We start from the raw sequence: 20,080 nt of genomic DNA on the forward strand, positions 1-20,080 counted from the left end.
ATGTAATTCAATGGATTTAGGTATGTTACATTTTCATTAAAAAAATAAAACCCTCATGTTAAAATTACATAAGCATTCTGGGCAGTGGTGGTGCACACCTTTAATCCTAGCACTTGAGAGGCAGAGGCAGGTGGATTTCTGAGTTCGAGGCCACTCTGGTCTACAGAATGAGTTCCAGGACAGCCAGGGCTACACAGAGAAACCCTGTCTTGAAAAGCAAACAAACAAACAAACAAACAGGGATTTGTTGCTGCCATTTCCAGGCGTTTGCTCAATGGCGCTAACTCCGTTCATGCTGTTGGGCAACCATCTCATACCTCTGGGTCTAAATCATCTGTTGTTCCAAATAACCTGTTTCCCACACCACATGACTCCAGTCCACTTCTAGTCCTACGTTTTTTTCCATCCTTGGGTCTTCATGTAAGTACAAAGTGTTACAATATTTTGCCATCTGTGGCTGGCCCATTTCATAGAGTATGATGATCTCAGGACCTGTCATAGTGTATGTAGCACATGTAAGAATGTCCTGTTCTGTAAGTGATGCTGCAGTGCATTCACTCTCCCCACAATCCCATCTGCTGGCTGCTGTGGAAAGGACGCGAGGGTGTCTTTTGCTTTAGGTCTGAGTGTGTGTCTGGCACTAGGATTACTAGAAGGTCATGTGTTAGTTCTGTTGAACTCATCTTGGAAGCTTGTTTTTTGTTTTGTTCTGTTTTATCTTTAGTGTGAATGTAGAGAGGTAGTACTTGGGAAACAAGACCCTATGTTTTTTTTTGTTGTTGTTGTTTTTTGGTTTTTTAAATGTAGTTTTAGAGATGCCTTTTGTTTTATAGGCAGATAGAATGCCTACTCTAGTTGCCGTGAGTGTGCTGTTGAAAGTTACCCTTGGAGCAACTCTCCGTGGAGGATGGTATTTTTCCATGGTAGGCTTCTGATCTGAGGCCCATGGTACCAATGTACAGACCACTTTCCTGCAGGCTGAGCACATCTCCTATTTGGTAGAGTAGATTCTCATGCTTCACCCGGGCATGAGAATCTACCCAGGTTCTTCTTGTTTGCCATTTAAGATGATAGAGGCAGTGGGTGAACTACCCATCGTCCATCAGAGCCTCGAGGCCTGAGTGGAGGGCTGAGTTCTTACGTGGGTTGAGCATACCAGGAGGATTTGCAAGTGCCAGGCTTTGGGTCATGAGCACGGGCTTTAGCGCTCCGTTCATCATTGCCTTCCTTCAGGCCTTTACTTGTTGGGGAACAGGAGGGGTCGTGCTTTGGTTGTTTGCCAAACATATTGGTGTATGTTTGGCAAACATTAAAAAAAAAAAAAAAAGAGTCAGGCTGGAAAGTAAGATAATTGTATATATATATATATATATTATCATAAGAGAGTAAGTTTGGGTTAATATATATGGTGGTTTGGATGGACCTAAAGGACTTTGCTAGCTCCTTGGATGGAAAGGGCTCCTCCTGTCTTGCCAGGTTTAACAGAGGTTTTTCCTGCTTCTATGAGTGGGAAACCTGCTGCACCATTAGAAACAGTTTGCAGCACAGGCCTTATGTATTCTATAACTGTTGTGAAAAACCCCACATCCCTCTTATGTTGGTATTTGAAGTTTTATATGCATTTAACCAGTTGCAGAGTGTTTCTCTATTTCTAACATCCTCTGAAGGTAGAAAGATAGAAAGAATATCGGTCAGCTTCTCTGGGCATGCTCTGTTGGGGCTGGCTGGGAGCTGGGAATTGCTGGCTGAGCAAAAGCGGCCGTGAATTCCTGCACTCTGTGCCTACGTTTGTTCTAGCAAGTGGGGTGAAAGGTCACCTGTGTCCAGACGTAGCGGAAGGGCTGTTGTGGAGTGGAGCTCTTCCCATGAAGCCTTAGCTGCGGGGGCTCCTGGTCTTGTCCTCCAGGCACTGAGACTCAGGGCTCCTACACGGTCTTTGAAAAGCCCCACAGGTGAGGGTTACTACATGCCTGGACTCTGTGGCTACTAATTTATTTACCAATCCCAGAAGCACTTTCATAGTCTCATTGCTGCCTTGGCTGTCGGCTCTTTCTTGCTGAACACTAAGGAAGAAGACTTTAAAGAATGCCATAGAGCTGATATTGATCTTTGCTTTATGTGTTCTCAAAGTTCACACATGAGTTTATTGGAAAATTAACAGGTACATCATTTTAGGGAGTGGAATGTAAGCCTAAGTGAGAAAGTTTGCTTCGACATCATAAGCAAATAGAACAAGGTGATATACCTTTACCAGTAAGCACTTCCCTGATGGAAATAAGTTACTCATAAAATCAGCCTCTAGATGTTTATGGACGGTTCAGTTAGAAATAATCACAACACCTCTTACGTGTAACAGTTGATACTTAAACTGAAGATGTCTCTGGCATCAAAACACATAGCTATATTTAATAAGCACATAACAACACGGTAAAAGTTTTAGTTCTGAAAAATAGTACTTGTGAAAGGTCCTTTCTGTGAGTCTACTCACATTGCTGAGCTAGTTCTGTATATTTCCCTGGTGTGTCACAAACAGGAAGTCCCAGTTTAAGTCATCCGTCTTGGAGAGTATAAGCCACTCAGTTTTTTTTTTTTTTTTAACAACCAGAAATAGAAACACCTTTTAATATTTATCTTAATGTTTACAAAAAAACCTAAGATTACAGCCTTTTGTCCTTTTTGAGGAGAGAAGAAAAACTGTATTTATAAAAACTGACTTGATAAAAAGTGAAGGTAAACTGTGGGAACACTGGCTGGCCCAGCACTTAGGAGGCCGTGGCGGGAAGATCACAAGTTTAACGCCAGCCTGAACAACATGGCAAAAAAGTGAAGCTGCTGGCTGGCACACAGTGTGAAAGCCTCTCTCTAGCCACAGCACTGAGTGTGCGTGAGGCCTCAGGATACCCGGGTTCTTCTGCGGAGAGTGAGCACTCGTGGGACCGTGTCATTCAGCTTTGGCTTTTTAGTTCCTTGCTGGGATTTTCCTGCATCCCTTTGACTTGTCCTCTTTTGTCCTTTGGGTCTGAGGTCACACTGAGCCTCTGGGTTCTCTGTAGCACCGAGGGTGGGCACATCCTGACGGGTGGGTTCCTGGGCTGCGCTTTCCTCGTCGGTCACTCGGACGTTCCCTGGGCTGTAGGCTGCCAGCTGACAGAGAGCTACAGCTGCTGTCTGCTTCTGTTCGTCACTGCTGTCCTCCGTGTGCACGTCTGGGGTTGTCCTACTGTGGTCCTTGTCCTGCGGCGTCTCCACGTGGCTTGTCCTATCTTCAGAACCCTTTGTCTCAGTCTTTGGAGCGGCAGCAGGTTCTGCACCTTGTGGTGGGCCAGGGAGGGCAGGCCTTGGAGCCCAGGCGTTGCAGGGATCCTTCACAGACAGATTGAGTGGCAGGTCTTGCAGAGTGTCTGCCTGGGCGCTGCTTGCATACACGGGTCCATAAGTGGCTGCAGGGTTTGTCTCCAGCTTCTTGGAGAGGTTGAGGGGACCTATTCTGGAGTGGTCCTCTGGGCTGGAGGGTGGGGCCTCTGTGATGAAAGAGGTACTGCTCCCTGTCTGGGCTGGAGGATCACTGTTCATGGCCTGAAGGCTAGAAGACATGAAGAGAAATCTTAGGAAAATGATCATGGAAAGCATTCTGAACAAGTGTGAACTAACTTGATGTTGAGCAAAACTACACTGGAGACTTTGAAAAAGAAACTCTCTTACCTTTTTGGAGACTCTGTTCTGTTTGCAGGAGGTTGAGAGTGAGGGCTTTCTGAACCCCTTTGGACAGGTTTGAAGGCGGTGGGGTTCTGCTCAGCTTGCTGGAGTCGCTCTGGGGTTCCCGAGGAGGCTGCTTTGTTTGAGAGGTCACACAGGCCTTCGAATGTTTGGCTTGTTTGTGTGAAGTTGGTGGGGCTTGGCCTTCCCGGGGAGCCCGTGGCAGCGCTCCCTGCTCGGGGGCTCATTTTGGCCTCTTCTGCATCCCTTTGCCCATCTTTAGAAGGATCTTTAGCCTCAGGAGCTGGACTTCCCTTCTCAAACTCTGTGTGTTTCCTGTGGGAGTTTGAAAGGTTTAACTCTGAGGGACTTGAGGCTGGGTAAGCCAGGGCTGCATCTTCAAGCAAGCGAGAGCTCTGATCTCGTGTGATGCCAGTGACAGATGGGAGCCTGAGACTGTAGGAGGGAAATGCAGACTCTGGTCTGTAAAACCCATAAGGGATCGGCAGATTAGAGTGGTATTGCTGGAAAAATCTGTAGTGGTCATATGTTGATGGGGATGTGTTCAAGTGCTTGGGGATTGGCCCAGTAGGAGACAGGAAGTGTCTTTGGTCTTGGGCCCCATAGACAGACAGCAAAGTGGTCTCACACTCAGGTGTGTTCCCAGTCAGGAGGTAAGGGGAGTAGATGGCAGCCAGCCCATGCTCTGTGTAGAAGGGGTGGGGGTACTCCGGAATTGCAGGATGCATATAGGGGGAGATGGCACCAAACCCCTTTGTAGAGGAGATTTTATGTGGAAAGTCAGGAGGGAGGAATGGGGAACCAGCTTTCCAGGGGTAACCAGGCGTATGGAATGCAGACTTGGTATGGAATGAGGAGGCTTTGGTGGTAGAGTTGGCCAGCACTTCAGGAGCCTCTGTGTCTTCTGGCCCCCTAAGTCTGTGCTCCCCAACTGGAACAAATGCCGAATGTCTAACCCCACTGTCGAGGCAAGGCTGGGTGCTGAGAACGGCTTCCGGTGTCATTTCTTTCTGTAGGGCTGGTTTCTGGGGACCTTTGTGGGCTCCCCGAGCCTGCATGTCTAGGTTCTCTTTGGCGTCCTCCTTTGCAGAGCCCTGTTGGGACTTTGGATCAAAGCTGGAGAGTCCATTTAGGAGGGACTTGGAAGCGGCTGGCTTTGAGGTGGGCTCTGGCTGGTGGGTCTGCTTAGGATCCAGCGAGCTAGGTTTGGGACACTTGGGAATGCGATCTTGCTCTGATACTAAAGTGATGGAGTTTTTACAGAGACCGTACTTCATGTGATTGAAAAGATGTGACTTCTCATTACATGTAAAAGGACACTGGAAGCATTTGTACTTGAAGGGCTTTCCTGGGGGCCGTGGAATGTAGTGTGGCTTTTTTGGTTTCCGTTCCTTTAGGAGACTCATTATCCTTAGTGTTTGGACTCCGGTCTGCTCAGTGTGTGGTCACTGCTGCCTCCTCTTTGACCAGAATGTGGTGGCTTTGAGGGAGGTGAGTACTGTCTTCTTTCTTGCTGTGAGTCCTTTATTTGGAGCCAGCTCCATGTGCTGAGGGCCTAACCAGGAAAGTTCCTTCCGTCGGGCACCTGCAGCTGTGAAGGCAGACAGAGACTGGGTCAGAGGGTCAGTGTCTGCACCGTCTTGCTAAAGACGGACGAGGAGCCTGGTACCATTAGAAAGCAGATGACACCCGCATCCCTGATAATCTGCTCTCCTGGCTGCCAGCATCCTGCGATGTTTTCTTAAGTCTAACCTGAAAGACTTGCCTGGGACCAAGAGAGCAAAGTGTCAGTAGTCATCTTCTGAGTTTTGGGGATCCATATCCCGTAATCTTGACTTCCCCTTGGTCCGTTTGTTTGGGGTTTCTGATAGGGTTCTGTGACCAGAGCCTCCTCCCCTCTGCATGCTCTACGGGAGCAGACACTTAGTCCAATGTGCTCTGGCGTTGTTTACCTGAGTGTTCCAAGGTCCTGCTTAGCTATGCTGCTGCTATATTATGTGTGTGAATATTTAAAATCAAAAATATTTAAGACATAGGACTTACTCTACAGCTTCTAAAAATTCAAAAGCCCATTTTATCAGCAAGTGCACTGGGTAAATGTTCTTACCCACTTGAACTACACTCTTAGTCCTAGTAAGTAGCATTTATGTTGGCTCAGTACAAATGTGAATGCTATATGTAGGTCAACTCAGTTTGCAGTGTTAGGATGATTTGCAAGTCCCGGAGTGGCTTTTATGTCTTGCCACTCATCAGTGTTTGGGAATAACTCATAGATTTGCCCTTTCCTTCCTTGGATATATAAACCTTCTCAAGAGACCAGAGCAGCCGTACCCAGGTAGAGGGAGGAAGTCATCTTGCCCCAGGAGCCCCTTGTACCCAAATATCTTATAGTGTGCTTCCTAACCCAAGGCTGAACACTTAGTGAAGCTGCCTCCCTGGACATCTAGGGTGGCTCTGGGTAGCCTTGGGTAGAGGGGGAAGGTTGATTTGTATAGGATATGTGAAAAGGGGAAGGTCTCCCACTTAGTGTGTTAAACACTTAAAAATAACATTCAGTGGAAATTATTTAAGAAATGTGTTTTCAGCTACAAAACTGAGTTCGTTAAAAAAACATGTAAAGCCATACCCTCTAAACTTAGACACATACACACACACACACACACACACACACACACACACACACGCTCTTCTGTAAACCATATCTTTAGAAACATAACTACATTCTTACGATTAAGTCCTCACTCTTGTCTGTCTCCCCTGTTCCCAGTGTTCCCGTGTGTGTACAGTGGGCAGTGGGGTGGAGCAGCTGCAAGGACAGACTATTTCCACTTATGTGCTTCACGTTTCTGAGGATTCTATCAGGTTTCATTTGGTTTCTCTTCTAATTCACACACACACACACACACACACACACACACACACTCTCACGCACGCGCGCGCGCGCGCACACACACACACACACACACACACACACTATTATATATATAAAACACAAAAGAAAACTATATCTGCCTCTGTGGTAGCAGCAATTCCATCACTTAGGGTAGACTAAGGCAGAGGGTCTCAAGTTCTCAAGTTCAAGGCCTGCCTGTGCTGCTTGGCAAGAATTTTTTCTCAAAGCAAGAAGCAGCCCACAAAGAGCTAAAGTTACCTTATCATGAGTGTTTAGGGCTCTTAAGTAGTTGTCTGGGAGAATAGTGGCTCAGGCAGTCCTGAAAGTAGTCCACTGTGAGAGTCCGAATAGCAATGAGAGTGAAGATAAGAATGTCAGGTGCCCCATGCCGGGGAGGAAGCTAGGATCCTAGGCTCCTTTGCGGGAGGAGTATGGGAGACTGAGCTGTCAAAGCGGGTCCTGCCTGGATTTCACTTTTGCTGTAGAAGCTAAAGTGAAGGCAGAAGTCCTATGTTGAAGCTGATCATATTAACACTTAGTAATAGCCTTGTGACTTTTCTTCTCCCTCATGTTAAAAGGAAAAATGTAAAGAAATTCTCTGTGGGCCCAGCTTATACCTGGAGTGCATTTTCCCTGCCCGTGTCAGGGAACCTGAGAAGCCTCCCTTGTCTGACTAGCTGATGAGGGCAGCTCGATAAGTCAGTGGGACCTGTGCTGGCACGCTCATTACACTCTTGATTCTGAAGGCGTGAGAACCTCTGCAAGTCAGGTTCCCATGGCTGTATAGGATATGTCATGGCACAGATCTGAGAGAGATGATTTCATCACTAGCTGGGAGCATCATGATCAGAATGATGACAGTTGCAAACATTTGTCAAGTGTGAGCTGCTTCCCAGTTCCTGGGGACAGATGTGGGACAGTACACTGTGTGTCCTGGGCAGGCTAGAAGAGCCCCTCAGGATGTAAGGAAATAATGACGGGCCCTCAGAGAAGCAACTGTAGTAAACGTTACTGATGGTTTCGGGCAGAAGTAAGCGTGCCACTGTGGTTAAATATTGAACATGTACAGTGGTTAAATAAGTACATTGTCATGGTAAGGTTTTTTTTGTCTTTCAAGAAAGGAATAACTGAGGAAATAATTATTACTGAGTGTGTGTGTGTGTGTAATGGTACCTGAAGTTTTGGTTTCAGCCTTTGTCTTTTAATTTTTTTTTTGGCTGCTAATCCCCAGGACAGTGAGCGGGCTGGCTGGGATAAGCAGCAGTGGCTCTTGTGCAAGGGTTCTAGAGTGAGACCATTTCCTGAGGTTTATTAAAACTGAAAGGGAATGGATATAGAAGCAGGCTCGGCTGTAATCATTTCAGTAACTTCGGATAAACTGACCCTCAGGATTTCACAATTGCTAATTAAGGCGGAGAGCTCACTGCTTGGAGGCAGGTGCAAGGCGGGCGTAACTCATCTATAAAACTACCGTGTTAGAGAAGTAAGTGGGATAAAATTTATGCTTTTGTAAGCTTTTGAATGATGATGTCAGCCTGTGAGTTCTCTATCCTAAGCAAGTGAGGTTTATGACTATCAAGAAATTAACCCACAGCCATGACTGCAGCCAGGCACATATGTCTGTGGGCATGGAGGCTTACAATAAGTCCTGTTTGGTCAGTTTATACCTGCTGGACTTTGTACTGTCTGGCAGCCGCTGGTGTTAAATATTCCCAAAAGCACACATTGTTGCCAAAACAGGAAAGCCAAGAACTTTGACTGTTTACAGTAAGTTTGGGTTTATATTCAAAGGTGAAGCTTTTCCTAAAGGCGTAAGAAGGGTATGTGTCTTTCCTTTTTTTTTTTTTTTTTTGGGGTTGGGCCTGTTACTACTTTGGGAATACATCTCTGGAAGGCTATATGTGTAGCTATGGCTGTCTGAGAACTGTAGTGTTAGCATGTTTGATGCTGAAACAGTCCCAGAGGAATTTTACTTGGCACCATACCCTCCTCCCCTCTGCTTCCCATACAAAGGCCAGGGGGCTCATTCCCACAGACACCAAGCCTGGGTCAAGGGCTTTTGGCAGAGAGCTGTTCTCTGTCTTCCTTGGGGAAGCCCTGTTCTCAAATGTGCCTCCCCAGACCTCACCTTGGCCCCAGACTTCCTTCACTGAATCTTGCAATGCAGCATACAGTATGTACAATAATACAGTGACCTAGAAACATGTACAGTATCCAGCTCAAGATCTGTAAGATGTGTCCCAATTTTTTTGCTGACATACATCAGCTGTATGACTTGAGACTTCAATATCTCTTATATTAAACTATTTGACTTTGCATTTGGAAAGGGCCCTGGGCTGAGAGCAACTTCCACCTGCCCACAGTGTGCCATCCGGGATACCTGCCCACACACAGAGTGAGCACTGTGTAGTTTCGGTTGGCCACGGGGTCCTGTTTGTCTTTAAAGCACTAAACTTCAGCAGTCCCTGAGTGTGGACATGCAGTGTAGCTGATGGTATCAAGATAACAGTGAGTGGCTGGCATGTTTTTAGAAGTTTCTAAGGGGCTTGCACTTGGCAATCAGACAAGAGAAAGAATAATTTAAGAGAACTCTGATAGGACACAATAGAGGTAATTACAGCTTTGCTTTATAGGACAGCGATGTGACAGGCTAGGCAGCTATGTTTGTCCTGTGAATTGACCTGCAAATCAAGACAGTGCTGTACTATTCCTCCTGGTGGTGTCCAGCTGTCTGGCGCAGAGCCTCGCAGGTGGAACGTCGTGAAGGGCATGCTATAATTACAGCACTGTGATGTGGCATTATTGCACCACTCAAGGGCACGCCACTGTCGTCTACCCACTGGGGTGTCGCAAGAACGAGATTTGTGAGTTTTACTTCATGTGGGCTTTTGCAGTAGCTGGCTGCCGCCGCTCCCTCCCAAACTTTCTGTTCTTTAAGATGAAGGTGAACTTAGGGCAGCTGTAGCCTTAGAAGAAAGCCATTTTCTAGAGTGTGTTTGGAAGGAAGGATCCAGAAAACAAATGGGTTGTGTTGTGCGGTCTCACGGCTTCCCTACCAGCATGGCACCGGAGCTCACCTTGCCTGTGTTTCTGTAACACAGCAGTTTAAAACATCAGAGAGCCTTCGCTAATGCTCAGCAAACAATCGGATAGCAAATGCAGGCGTTTCTGCTTAAACCAAGTCTGACTTGGTCAGATTTGGCCGATTATTCGGTCAGTAGTTATTTTCATACAGATTTATCTCCCCCCCCCCATAATCTTAACAACCAAACAAAAACTTAAACTTAGTTGGTTTCTTGTTTTTGACAGGTTTTGTCAAAGTAGCAGTTATTTTAAATTTGAAAAGCTTTAGATGTTAAACTAGAAATGAAACCAGTTGTATAGTTGTCTCTCTGTATATATGTGAGTTTTGCCTCTTTTATGTCAAAATTTATTGTAATTTCTTTGAAAAGTAGGGAACAATTAAGCAATACTATAAATTCATCTTTTGTTTTTAAAATAAATTTTATAGCAGAAAGGAAGGCTTGATTTCTAAATAAGTTTGCTCATAGTCTTGGAATAGCGTATCAACCCCATTAGGAGTTCTGTAATTGTGGTCTGCATCCCCGAGATGCACCTGCCGGGTTCTGAGTAATCCTTAGGGAATAGGGAGAGCAGGAAAGGACAGCCAACAGCAAACAATTTACCCAGACAGATTCCTCAAGATACACTAAAGAGTAGTTTTGAAAGAAAACTTGAAGAAATTGTAAGCACTTACCAAAGGTGGGCAGTGCTGGGATGTGGAGTCCTTCTTCTGTGTAAGGTGCTGAGGTCTGAGGAGCAGGATCTGTTCTCACGCTGGCTCGCTGGCTCGGTGAAACTGGAGCCGGCTGTTCCAGTGGGAGGGATTTAAGTGTAGGAGTTGAGCCCTCGGGGCGTAGAGATGCACCTGATATTCCTCCGCCTGCAGCTACAATTCAAGTGTTTGCACCCACTGAGCTCCACGTAGCCTCACTGAGCAGGGATCCAGAGAGTCCTGTGCCACTCCAGGTGCCCCACAGGACCCTAGGTTCACGGTGTGTGGGGTCCTGGGAGGGCTGCCCAGTTGCAGAGGAGTCAGGATCCCTGGATGCAGAGTGTGGTGCTGATGTACTTCTCTCACAAGCATTTGATGCTCATTAACGACTCAGGTGAGGAGCTTCCCTTCAGGACTCTAGCATACAAACCTAGAAGCAGAGAAATACAATTTGTCTTGAAACACATGTCACCGATGAAAACAGTAATAGTGTTTTTGCTGTGATGCCCAGAGAAGCCTCTGGCCACCTTTGCGATTTCTACCCTTCTCCAGGAGTTTTGTCGAGGTCACCGGGAGAACTAGGGTGGCAAAGAGGATGCTAACCTTGCTGCCTTGTCACAGGGACCTGCCTGAACATGCCCAGGGCCTGTACTGGTTGTGGAGCTGACATGTGCTGTCTGTCATTTGGGCGTCGGCAGTGTGTTCACCTTCACACCCCCTCTTTAAGTAATAACTTAGATTTTTAATTTTGGAGCCATTTTACCATCCCTCCACCCCCACCCCCCACCGTTTACTTATTTGCTTTGAGGCTTGTGCAGGCTGCAGTGGGGGCTGGAATGTGATGTCAGTTTGGGGACAGGGAAAGGACACTGTGATAGCTGTACGACTCTTGGTCGTACCCGCAGCTGCTGGCAAGGGCCAGCACCCATTTAAGACTTTAGATTTTACTTGGCTTCACCTTTATGTTTACTTCTTTAAAGCTTAATTTAGTTACTTTGCCTCATTTCTAGGAAAAGTCTAAACCAAATGCTCAGTCTTACAAGAGCGCAGGCCGTCCGTTCCCTAGGGCGTCTCAGGTCTCTAGCTGAGAGCGAGTTACCCTAAGCTCTGGTCTGAGACAGTCACCCGGTTGTTACAGTCTGTTGCATCGGCTGCGGTGGAGGTGGTCTGTACCTGTTCCGGTTCCCCGGGGCAGTGCTTCTACTCTGTGGGTGTTTACTGAGGCTTCCCAGTATGGTGAAGTCCTCTAGCTACCCTGCCACTTTCCAGGACTCCACAGAAGAGGAATAGCCCTTGGACATCTCAGGACTTGAAGAGAGCAAAATGGAGAGGCAAGGATGAGAATGATCTCAGTGCCGTTTCTGCTGCACCTCTCTTCTGGAGCAGTTGGGGCAGGCCAGCTTCTAGGAAGGCTGGCAGGAACTTGGCGAAAGTCTCACCCTTTCCCTCCGCTCTCACTTACCTTTTGATGAGAGTTTTTTACTCCTTGATTCTAATTTGCAATCTGGATTTCAGGTGTTTTTAATGGACCCCCTTAACTCTTCTGCCTCTGCGTAACCTCCCATATCCTCTTGAGGGCTGTCCCTCTTCCCTGTGTGCTGCCCTCTCACTTGGGCCAGTCCTATCTTTGCTGCGTCATAGCTTCTACATTTCCTTCCCTCTTCTTTTCTGTATTTCATTGTCAGTGAGGACAGTGCTATACTAACCCCTAAACACTCCAACAGACTTATTGGCTTAATGTTACTTTACAGTGCTTTCTTCCAAGGAGAGTCTTCATGGAGCAGGAGTTCTGATCTGAAGAGTGACATTTAGTGAGCATCCCCTGTTTTGAGGCCCAGCCTTGTCACCATTTCCCTACATGGCCTGGCATCGGATATATATATATATATATATATATATATATATATATATCCTCCTCTTCTTTTTCCTATAGTCTCAGTTTCCTTAACTATATCTTCTAGCATTTCTAGAAAGCGTATTCCACAGTCAGGTCAGTCAGGATCTCTGGTTTCTGGGGGTTTGAGTAGCCCTGCTTTGATACCTTGTTCTAACTGCTCTGAATATTGCAGTGAGTTTCTCGCAGGATAGGAGGGCTTGGGGACTCTATGTAGGGGTTCAACTCTGTCTGCTGCAGAGTGGGGCTTCTTTATTGCTGCTGGTTGACAGAATGCTCAGAGTTGATGACAGCCAAGACCTGGGCTTTTAATGGGTTCTGTTGTGTAGGTCAGGGAGTGGCAGTGCTTCCTCTTTGGTCCCCCACTGAAGGTTCATGTGCTTGTAGCCTCCTAGTGGTTCTTTCTGTTGCTATGTTTCCTGCCCTCTTTGACGTCTTTGCTTATGCTTTAGGAAGCGAAGGATGGGACTGGAGAGAGAGCTTAGCATTAAAAACACTGGGTGCTGTATCAGAGGACCTAGATTCAATTTCTAACACCCACACGGTGGCTTGAAACTATAGCTACTGTCCCAGGGGATCTGATGCCCTCTTCTGACCTCTGAAGGCACCAGGCATGCATATGCAGGCAAAACACCTACAGATATTAAAAAGAAAAAAAAAAAGGAGGCCTTACTTTTGCCACTAGTGAGGTCTGAACCCTTGTGACCCTTGTGTTTGGTCTCAGTCCTCTGCATGACCTAGATGTCTTGATGAAGTTTTTGAGAAGTAAAATCTTAGGGGGCAGGACTGGGCATGGCAGTTGGCGTTTCCTGAGCATCTTCCATGTGGGTCCTTGGTGCTGAGTGCTCCTTGCATCATTCCCTGTAGTCACAGGAGCTGCTGTGCACCTGCTTTATAGGAGTTAATGAGCACAGAGCGGTTAAGTAACTTGACCCAGGTACCTAGTCTGGTAGGTCACAATTTCATCATGTGACATGGGAGGTAAGATGGGGTATAGAGTGGGTGTCTGGGGCAGCTGCCACCTCTGGACAGCAGCGTCCCAACTGAATGCAGACAGGTGCTGTTGGGTATAGATAGTGCTGTGACTCTGGTCAGCTGCATCCGACTCTCTTCCTGGGTCCCTGCTGGAGCCATCTGTGGCACGCTTTCCTGCAGGGTATGGAAGGCAGAGCACTGTGGCTGGGCTAGCCTAGGTACTCCTCCACAGCACGGCTTGGCTCTGAGCTCACTCCCTGTCCCTTCAACATCTTTTTGCCTGTGCTTGGGCTGTCCCCTGCGATGCAATGCAGGGCTGTGCAATGTGGGAGAGGGTCACCACAGGCTTTGCCAGGTCTGTTGAGTCATTTCATACAGCAGCCTCTCTCACAAAACATTTTTGAAGAAGGAAGGGAAGTCACTTATTTTCCGACCTCCTTACAAATAGGTATAAGATGGTTTTTCCTTGTAATTTTCTGTGCTCCTTTTGTGAGGAACATCTGGAAAGTAAAAAGGAGATGGGAATTGTTGTGGTGATGTCACAAGTCTGGTTTCAGCTTCCCGGTGCCCTGTGATGCCCCCGGGGCAGCAGGCAGCTCACGCTGAGGCTCTCTACTCTGGTCTCCCCTGAACTTGAGCTCTGTGCTGGTGACATGATTGGGATAGGGGTACAGGGTCCTTGGGTGACAGAGGACAACAGCAGCTCCATCCTGCCCAGTTCCAGGTTCCTGGGAAGTGCACGTGCTTCTGGGGTTTGTGGGAGTTGTGCACTCCTGAGCTTTTTAAGAGGAATAGCCGAAGGCCCAGGGCCTGTCCCAGGTCTTAGGAGTCTGGCCTTGTTTGGCCTTGCCTCCATGGCTTCTGTCCCATTGAAGAGGGTATCTTTTAGGGGCTTTTAATTGGAATTCCTTTCAGTTAGGATTATAATAGTAAAAGACTATCCAGAGAGACAAAGGATTTTGCCAAGCCCTTAATAACTTGGTTTGAGCTAGCTCTGACCTTCCCAGCATGCCTCCTTCTGCTTCCCAAGCCGCCCTCCTGTTCCATTTGTGTGAAGGTGCGTCCCGACTAGGCTGTGAAAAGCTCTGTTACTAGTGGTCTGGACAGTTTCCTAGACTTGGGTTTGGCCCTAGGCACTGCTCTTGCTTTGCTCAAAGCCACAGGACAGACCTGGAGCTGTAGCCCAGGGGGCAGGTGTTGCTGTTCAGTAGACAGAGCTGTTCCAAGCTTCTGGAGGCCCAGCGGGGCATCTGGCCAAGATGGGGGATGATCCACCCTCCTCCTCCTGTGCTCTTACTGCCTAGAACCTCTCCAGGATTGGCCAGAGGTGGGCCGTGATCATTCATTACTCCAGTGAAGCCTGGGTCCCTATCCCACAGCCTTAGGGGTCCACAAGGCAGAAGGTGGACATGTTAATGGAGCCCTTAGTGCTGTCGTACAGACTTTAGGACTCAGGTGTGTCCAACCTTTTGACATTGGAACACAAAGTTCTTGTCTACAGAGTTCATGCTCAAGAACCTGCAATTGAATTACCAAAAACAAAACAAAATAAAATACCGAAGACCACCCCCCTACTCCCAAAAAACCCCAAAACAACAAAATCCTCTCAATTTTTAAAGTAGTTTGACAGTTTTACGTGGGGGCTAGGGCTGCATTTATCACTCTCCCTCAAAGTGTGTGAGAGTTTTATTGTTCGTGTGTTCTCCTGAGAGGGTGGATGTAGAGCTTAGGAAACCTGACGGCTCAGAGGTGTGACACCATCACTTAGGTTTTAATTTCTTGATTAAGGTGATGCCACTCTAGGCTTTTACAGACTGGAGATACTTTATTTTGTTGAGTATGTAAGACACTTTTTCTACAAAGGCCCAAGAGGGTGAGTGGTGTCTCTGAGTGGTGCCCTGTGGTGGGAGGCCTGGCAGCACCAGAATGTGGCCTGTGGGCAGCTTGTGTAGGGCGCATGTTCTCCTGGCTCTTCTACCTCTGAGCCGTATGGAACCAGGTTCCTGTGGCTCTTCAAGAGCCTTCAGGGTGAATGATTGAGGGTGGAAGGCTTTTTGCTTGTGTTTGTGTAAACAGTCCCTGGTTCTTCCTGTCCCTCCTAGTGTTGGTTGGCGCCAATGCTCTGTGTCTAAAGGGAAACCCGAAACTCTGTGTGCTGCGGCTCGCTTTGTCTTGATTGGGAAATTCAGTTTGAGTTTGTGAACTTGGGCCAAGTCTTAAGGATTCCCACAGTTTTCCTCACCTGTCTGTTCTCCCAGGCCAGCTGTGCAGCTCTGGGGCCTTGTTTTCTGGCCCTGCTTGGGACTTGTTAGTCTTCTAGGTGTAGCTCAGGAATTAGATCTCCTCCTGGGCACATTTGCTCTGCTCAAGCAGCTATACACAGAAGGCAGTTAAACTGAACAGGGACAGGTAAAGCTAAAAACTGACGTGAAAATGATTCCCTTTTTTCTCCTCATCTACACATACTATCACTGTAAGAAATATGGTAGTAATATCCTCAACCCTTCTTTCCTGACTGGTCTCTCCAGAGTGGAGTGTCTGCTGTCTGCTGGGTCATATTGTTTACCAAGCTTTATCTTCAAGGTTCCTCTTTCTGCTTGGCTGTGTCCTGAACCCACCACATTCAGTTTGTTTCAGTGAGCGCCTTTTAGCCTCTTACTGTTTTCAAAGCATTCACTTTGCTCTGCTTTCTCTCCTCCTTTCCTATGCAGTGTTCTTCGCTGCTGCTTTTCTTAGCTTCGTAGACCAGGCTGGCCTCACACTTGTGGGGATCCACCTGCCTCACACTCACAGAGATCCACCTGCCTCTTGCTTCTGGGTGCTGGGATTGAAGGTGCGTGCCACCAAGCCTGGCAATTTCATCTTTTATTTGAATGTTTCATATAGTGTTGTACAAAAGTTGTTCTTTTGTGTATGCACATATGTGTGAATGCACACGTGCACGGACATGTGTATAAACACTAGTGTGAGGAGTCCAGAGGACAATCTCGGGTGTCATTCCTTGGACACTTTTCACCTTTTTCTTAAAGATTTTATTTTTAAATCGTGTATATGTATACAGGTGCCCGTGGCAGCCCAGAAGAGGGTGTTGGATCCCCACCTAGCATGGGTGCTGGGAACTTGAGTCTTGTTCAAGAGTCATAGATGCTCTTAACCCCTGAGCCAGCTCAGCTCTCTGGCCTTCTGCCGTCCTTTTTGAGACAGTGTTTCTAATTGGCCAGGAGCTTCTCTAGCAGGCTAGTGTGACTGTCCAGTAGACCCTTAGTGTTTTGGTTGTTGTCATCTCCTCAGCACTGGGACTACAGCACATATCACTAGGCCTGGCCCTTTTTTTTTAAAAAAAAAACAAAAAACAAAAAACAAAAAACAAAAAAAACCATGGGGCTCTGGGGATTGAACTCAGGTCCCCTCACTCTTGCAAGGCTTTTCTTTACTAATCAGACTGCCTTCCAGACCCACTGAATCAGTGACTTGTGGGGTGTATAGTGTTGCACAGACGTTGCATCTCTCTGGCTCCGTCCCAATCAGTCACCATATTTTCTCCAACACTGACGACTGCCAGTTTGCTTTCTGTCTCTGAGTTAGAACTTTTGGATCTGGCTTCTGTCACTGAATATAATGAATCCAAAGCTCACCCATGTTTCAAAACTTCATTCCTTTTTAAAGATCGAGTACAGTGATGCCTGGGCTGTTTCCTCCTTTTGGCTGTCATAAGTAGTTTTGCCGTGGACCTTTCTACAGCAGTATTGGTCCAGTGACAGTGCCCTGTCCATCAAGCTACTTTTCATAGCACAGTACTATCTTACGCCTCTAGTAGTGGTGTACCACAGTTGGTTCCTTCTGGAAAAAGGAAGCCAACCTTTATACCTAGTCCGGTGGATCTGAAGGAGTATGTTGATGTGATTTTGGCTTGCATTTTGCCTCAGTGACAATGATCTTGAGCATCTATTGTGTCACGTACTTGTGGCTGTGAATCTGTCTGGGCAAATGTCTTTCTTTTTTTTCTTTTTTAAGATTTATTTATTTATTTATTTATTTATGTGAGTACACACTGTAGCTGTACAGATGGTTGTGAGCCTTCATGTGGTTGTTGGGAAATGAAATTTTTTTTTTTTAAAGGACCTCTGCTTGCTCTGGTCAACTCTGCTTGCTCAGTCCCTGCTTACTCTGGCCCAAAGATTTATTTATTATTATACACAAATACACTGTATTTGACTTCAGACGCACCAGAAGAGGGACGTCAGATCTCATGGGTAGTTGTGAGCCACCATTTGGTCACTGGGATTTGAACTCAGGACCTTCGGAAGAGCAGTCAGTGCTCTTACCCGCTGAGCCAACTCGCCAGCCCACAAATGTGTTTTAAATAGATACATTTCTTTTCAGCTGGGTCTAATAGCATATATGTTATCATCTCAGCACTCAGGAGAGCAGCCTGGTTTACCCAGTAAGATACTGTCTCCAAAGAAACAAACCACAAAAAACCTAAACAAAATAAAACAAAACCATCAGCCCATACCTGGTGGAGGTGATGTTGAGAGACATTTGTTTTTTTTTTTGAGAGAGAGTATGTTTCTTGGATGACCTTGAACTTGTGATCTACCTGCCCCATTCTGCTTAGTGCTAGAGTTCCAGGTGTATATTGTCATGCCTGGGGAGTGTATATAGTATGGATAGTAAACCCTTACTATATGTGTGCTTTGCAGCTATTTTATATCATCCTGTTGGCTCTTCTAATAAGAAAATACTTCCCTTGGCAGTATCTCTGTTAACATCAATATATAAGCTGGGTGGTGGTGTCGCACGCCTTTAATCCCAGCACTTGGGAGGCAGAGACAGGTGGATTTCTGAGTTTGAGGCCAGCCTGGTCTACAAAGTGAGTTCCAAGACAGCCAGGGCTATACAAAGAAACCCTGTTTTGAAAAAACCAAAAAACCAAAAAACAAAAAACAAAACAAAACAATACCCCCCCCCAAAAAAAATCAATATATATTTACCATTCTCTGTAGTGTCCTTTGCTTGGGTGGTTGTGTGTGTGCGTGTGCGTACATGTACAGTATGTATATGATGTGTCTAAATGCATGCACACATGCATTAAGAATGGATTTTTAGTTGGGCAATGGTGGCACACACCTTTAATCCCAGTGCTCAGAAGGTAGAGGCAGGTGGATCTCTTCAGTTTGAGGCCAGTCTGGTTTTCAGAGTGAGTTCTAGGACAGCCAAGGCTACACAGAGAAACCCCATCTCAAAAAAGTGGGGGTGGTGACTTTTAACTGGGCATGATGGTTCTCACTTTTACTCTGAGCAATTGAGAGTGAATTTCTGTGAGTTCAAAGTCAGCCAGGGCTACCTAGTGAGACCTGTCTCAAGAACAACTAAACAACCCCCCAAACCTTTAGAAGTGTCTTTAATCCTTTTGCTTTTATTTGGCAATTATTTAGTCAGATTTTGTATTTTGTGTGAACTGTTATTGATGTGTGGTCCAGTAAAGGAAAATGTTAGCATGTCAAGGCGGTGCATGCCCCAGTGTTTGCTGCTCATGTGTCTGTGTTTGCATGTCAAGGCGGTGGATGCACCAGTGTTTGTTGCTCATGTGTCTGTGTTAGCATGTCAAGGTGGTGCATGCCCCAGTTTTTGTTGCTCATGTGTCTGTAGGAGCCATGTGTATAACCTCTCTACTTGTGTTACATGGTTTGTTGTGTTTGTTTTCAAAAGTGGAAATCAGCTTAGGGCAGACCTGCCTGACCTGGATACTTCTGAGCATGGGTGATAGTATCTTGGCTCCGAAGTACACTCAGTGTGCCTTTCTACCCACATCTTGCTGTTATTTTAAACACTGTGATGGTGTTTATGCTATTTGATGAAAAATTTAAATCACATTTATTTTTATTTTGTCTTTAATGCATGTCATAGCACACATATGGAGGTCAGAGGACAACTTTTGGGGGTGTTTTCTTGGCTTGTATCATGTAGATCCCTGGGCAAATTGTCAGGTTTGGGGGTAAACATCTTTACCTACTGAGCCAACTTGCTGGCCCATTGATGAAAAATAACTTGGAGAGAAACCTTGCTCCTGAGTCAAAACCTTTCATTTATGGAACTTATGTTCACACTGTCCAGTCCTGTCTTGTGGTAGTTGTGGCGATGTGTGACCCCTGAGTTCCCTGGGGAGTTGTGACGCTGATTCTGCCGTTGAAGAGCACAGGTTCTAGCAGTTCAGGTTAGCTGTGGCAGCAGGGCACTGAAACTGCTGCACACAGTTACTGGGCCTTGAGTGCCACTGCACTTGAGAGCCATTCTCCATGTGCCTTTGACGGAGTCCATGTGTTTTGTTCTCTGTTCTCATTTTTATGCTTGCTGACCTCTGTTGTGTGAAGGGCCGGTTGGGAACAGACGGATAATAGTTCCTGATGCCCAGTTGCCTGCTTTACCCAGCCATATTGGGCTTATGGGGATAAAGGGAGGGGCTTGAGTTACATGGGGCCAGTAGATAAGAGTGGAACTTGGCTTCTCCATGGGAATCCAGGCTTGGTCTTTGGTCTTGAGTCTAGGTGTAATGCTCTCACCTGTGGCCCCGTAAAATGACAGTGTCTTCAGGACTGTGTCTTCCATGCTCCTCATGGAACTTTTTGTTACTGTGACAACATACCTGACATAATCTAAGAAAAGATTTACCGTGGCTCAGATTTCAGATCTTTCAGTCCAAGGTTGGCTGGACCCATTCCCTTGGCTCAAGATGGCAGAATGTCATGGTGGTGCAAGTATATGGAGAAGGAAGGTATAGCTTGCTTCATGGTGGCCAGGAGGGAGGAGGAAAGGGGGGCCATTT

The 20,080-nt window shown here is 46.5% G+C and overlaps 2 protein-coding genes across 2 annotated transcripts in view; one reads left to right on the plus strand and one right to left on the minus strand.

Moving 5' to 3' along the window:
• Positions 1-20,080, plus strand: part of Tbcd (tubulin folding cofactor D) — a 168,583-nt gene that overhangs the window by 59,066 nt on the left and 89,437 nt on the right. The window lies entirely within an intron of this gene.
• Positions 2,092-10,480, minus strand: Znf750 (zinc finger protein 750). Its single transcript, XM_021211858.1, has 3 exons — positions 10,368-10,480; positions 3,703-5,308; positions 2,092-3,583 (listed from the first exon to the last, which is right to left on the minus strand). Exons 2-3 carry the CDS (start codon positions 5,121-5,123, stop codon positions 2,893-2,895), a joined length of 2,112 nt encoding a protein of 703 aa, XP_021067517.1. The 5' UTR covers positions 5,124-5,308; positions 10,368-10,480; the 3' UTR covers positions 2,092-2,892.

Source organism: Mus pahari, chromosome 14 (assembly GCF_900095145.1).
Source record: "Mus pahari chromosome 14, PAHARI_EIJ_v1.1, whole genome shotgun sequence".
In the NCBI taxonomy this organism is placed as follows: Eukaryota; Metazoa; Chordata; class Mammalia; order Rodentia; family Muridae; genus Mus; species Mus pahari.

Coding starts and splice junctions, on each gene's coding strand:
- Znf750 (XM_021211858.1), bottom strand. CDS start 5,123: ATGAGTCTCCTAAAGGAACGGAAACCAAAAAAGCCACACTACATTCCA. Junction 3,584..3,702: donor AGAACAGAGTCTCCAAAAAG/GTAAGAGAGTTT, acceptor CATGTCTTCTAG/CCTTCAGGCCATGAACAGTG.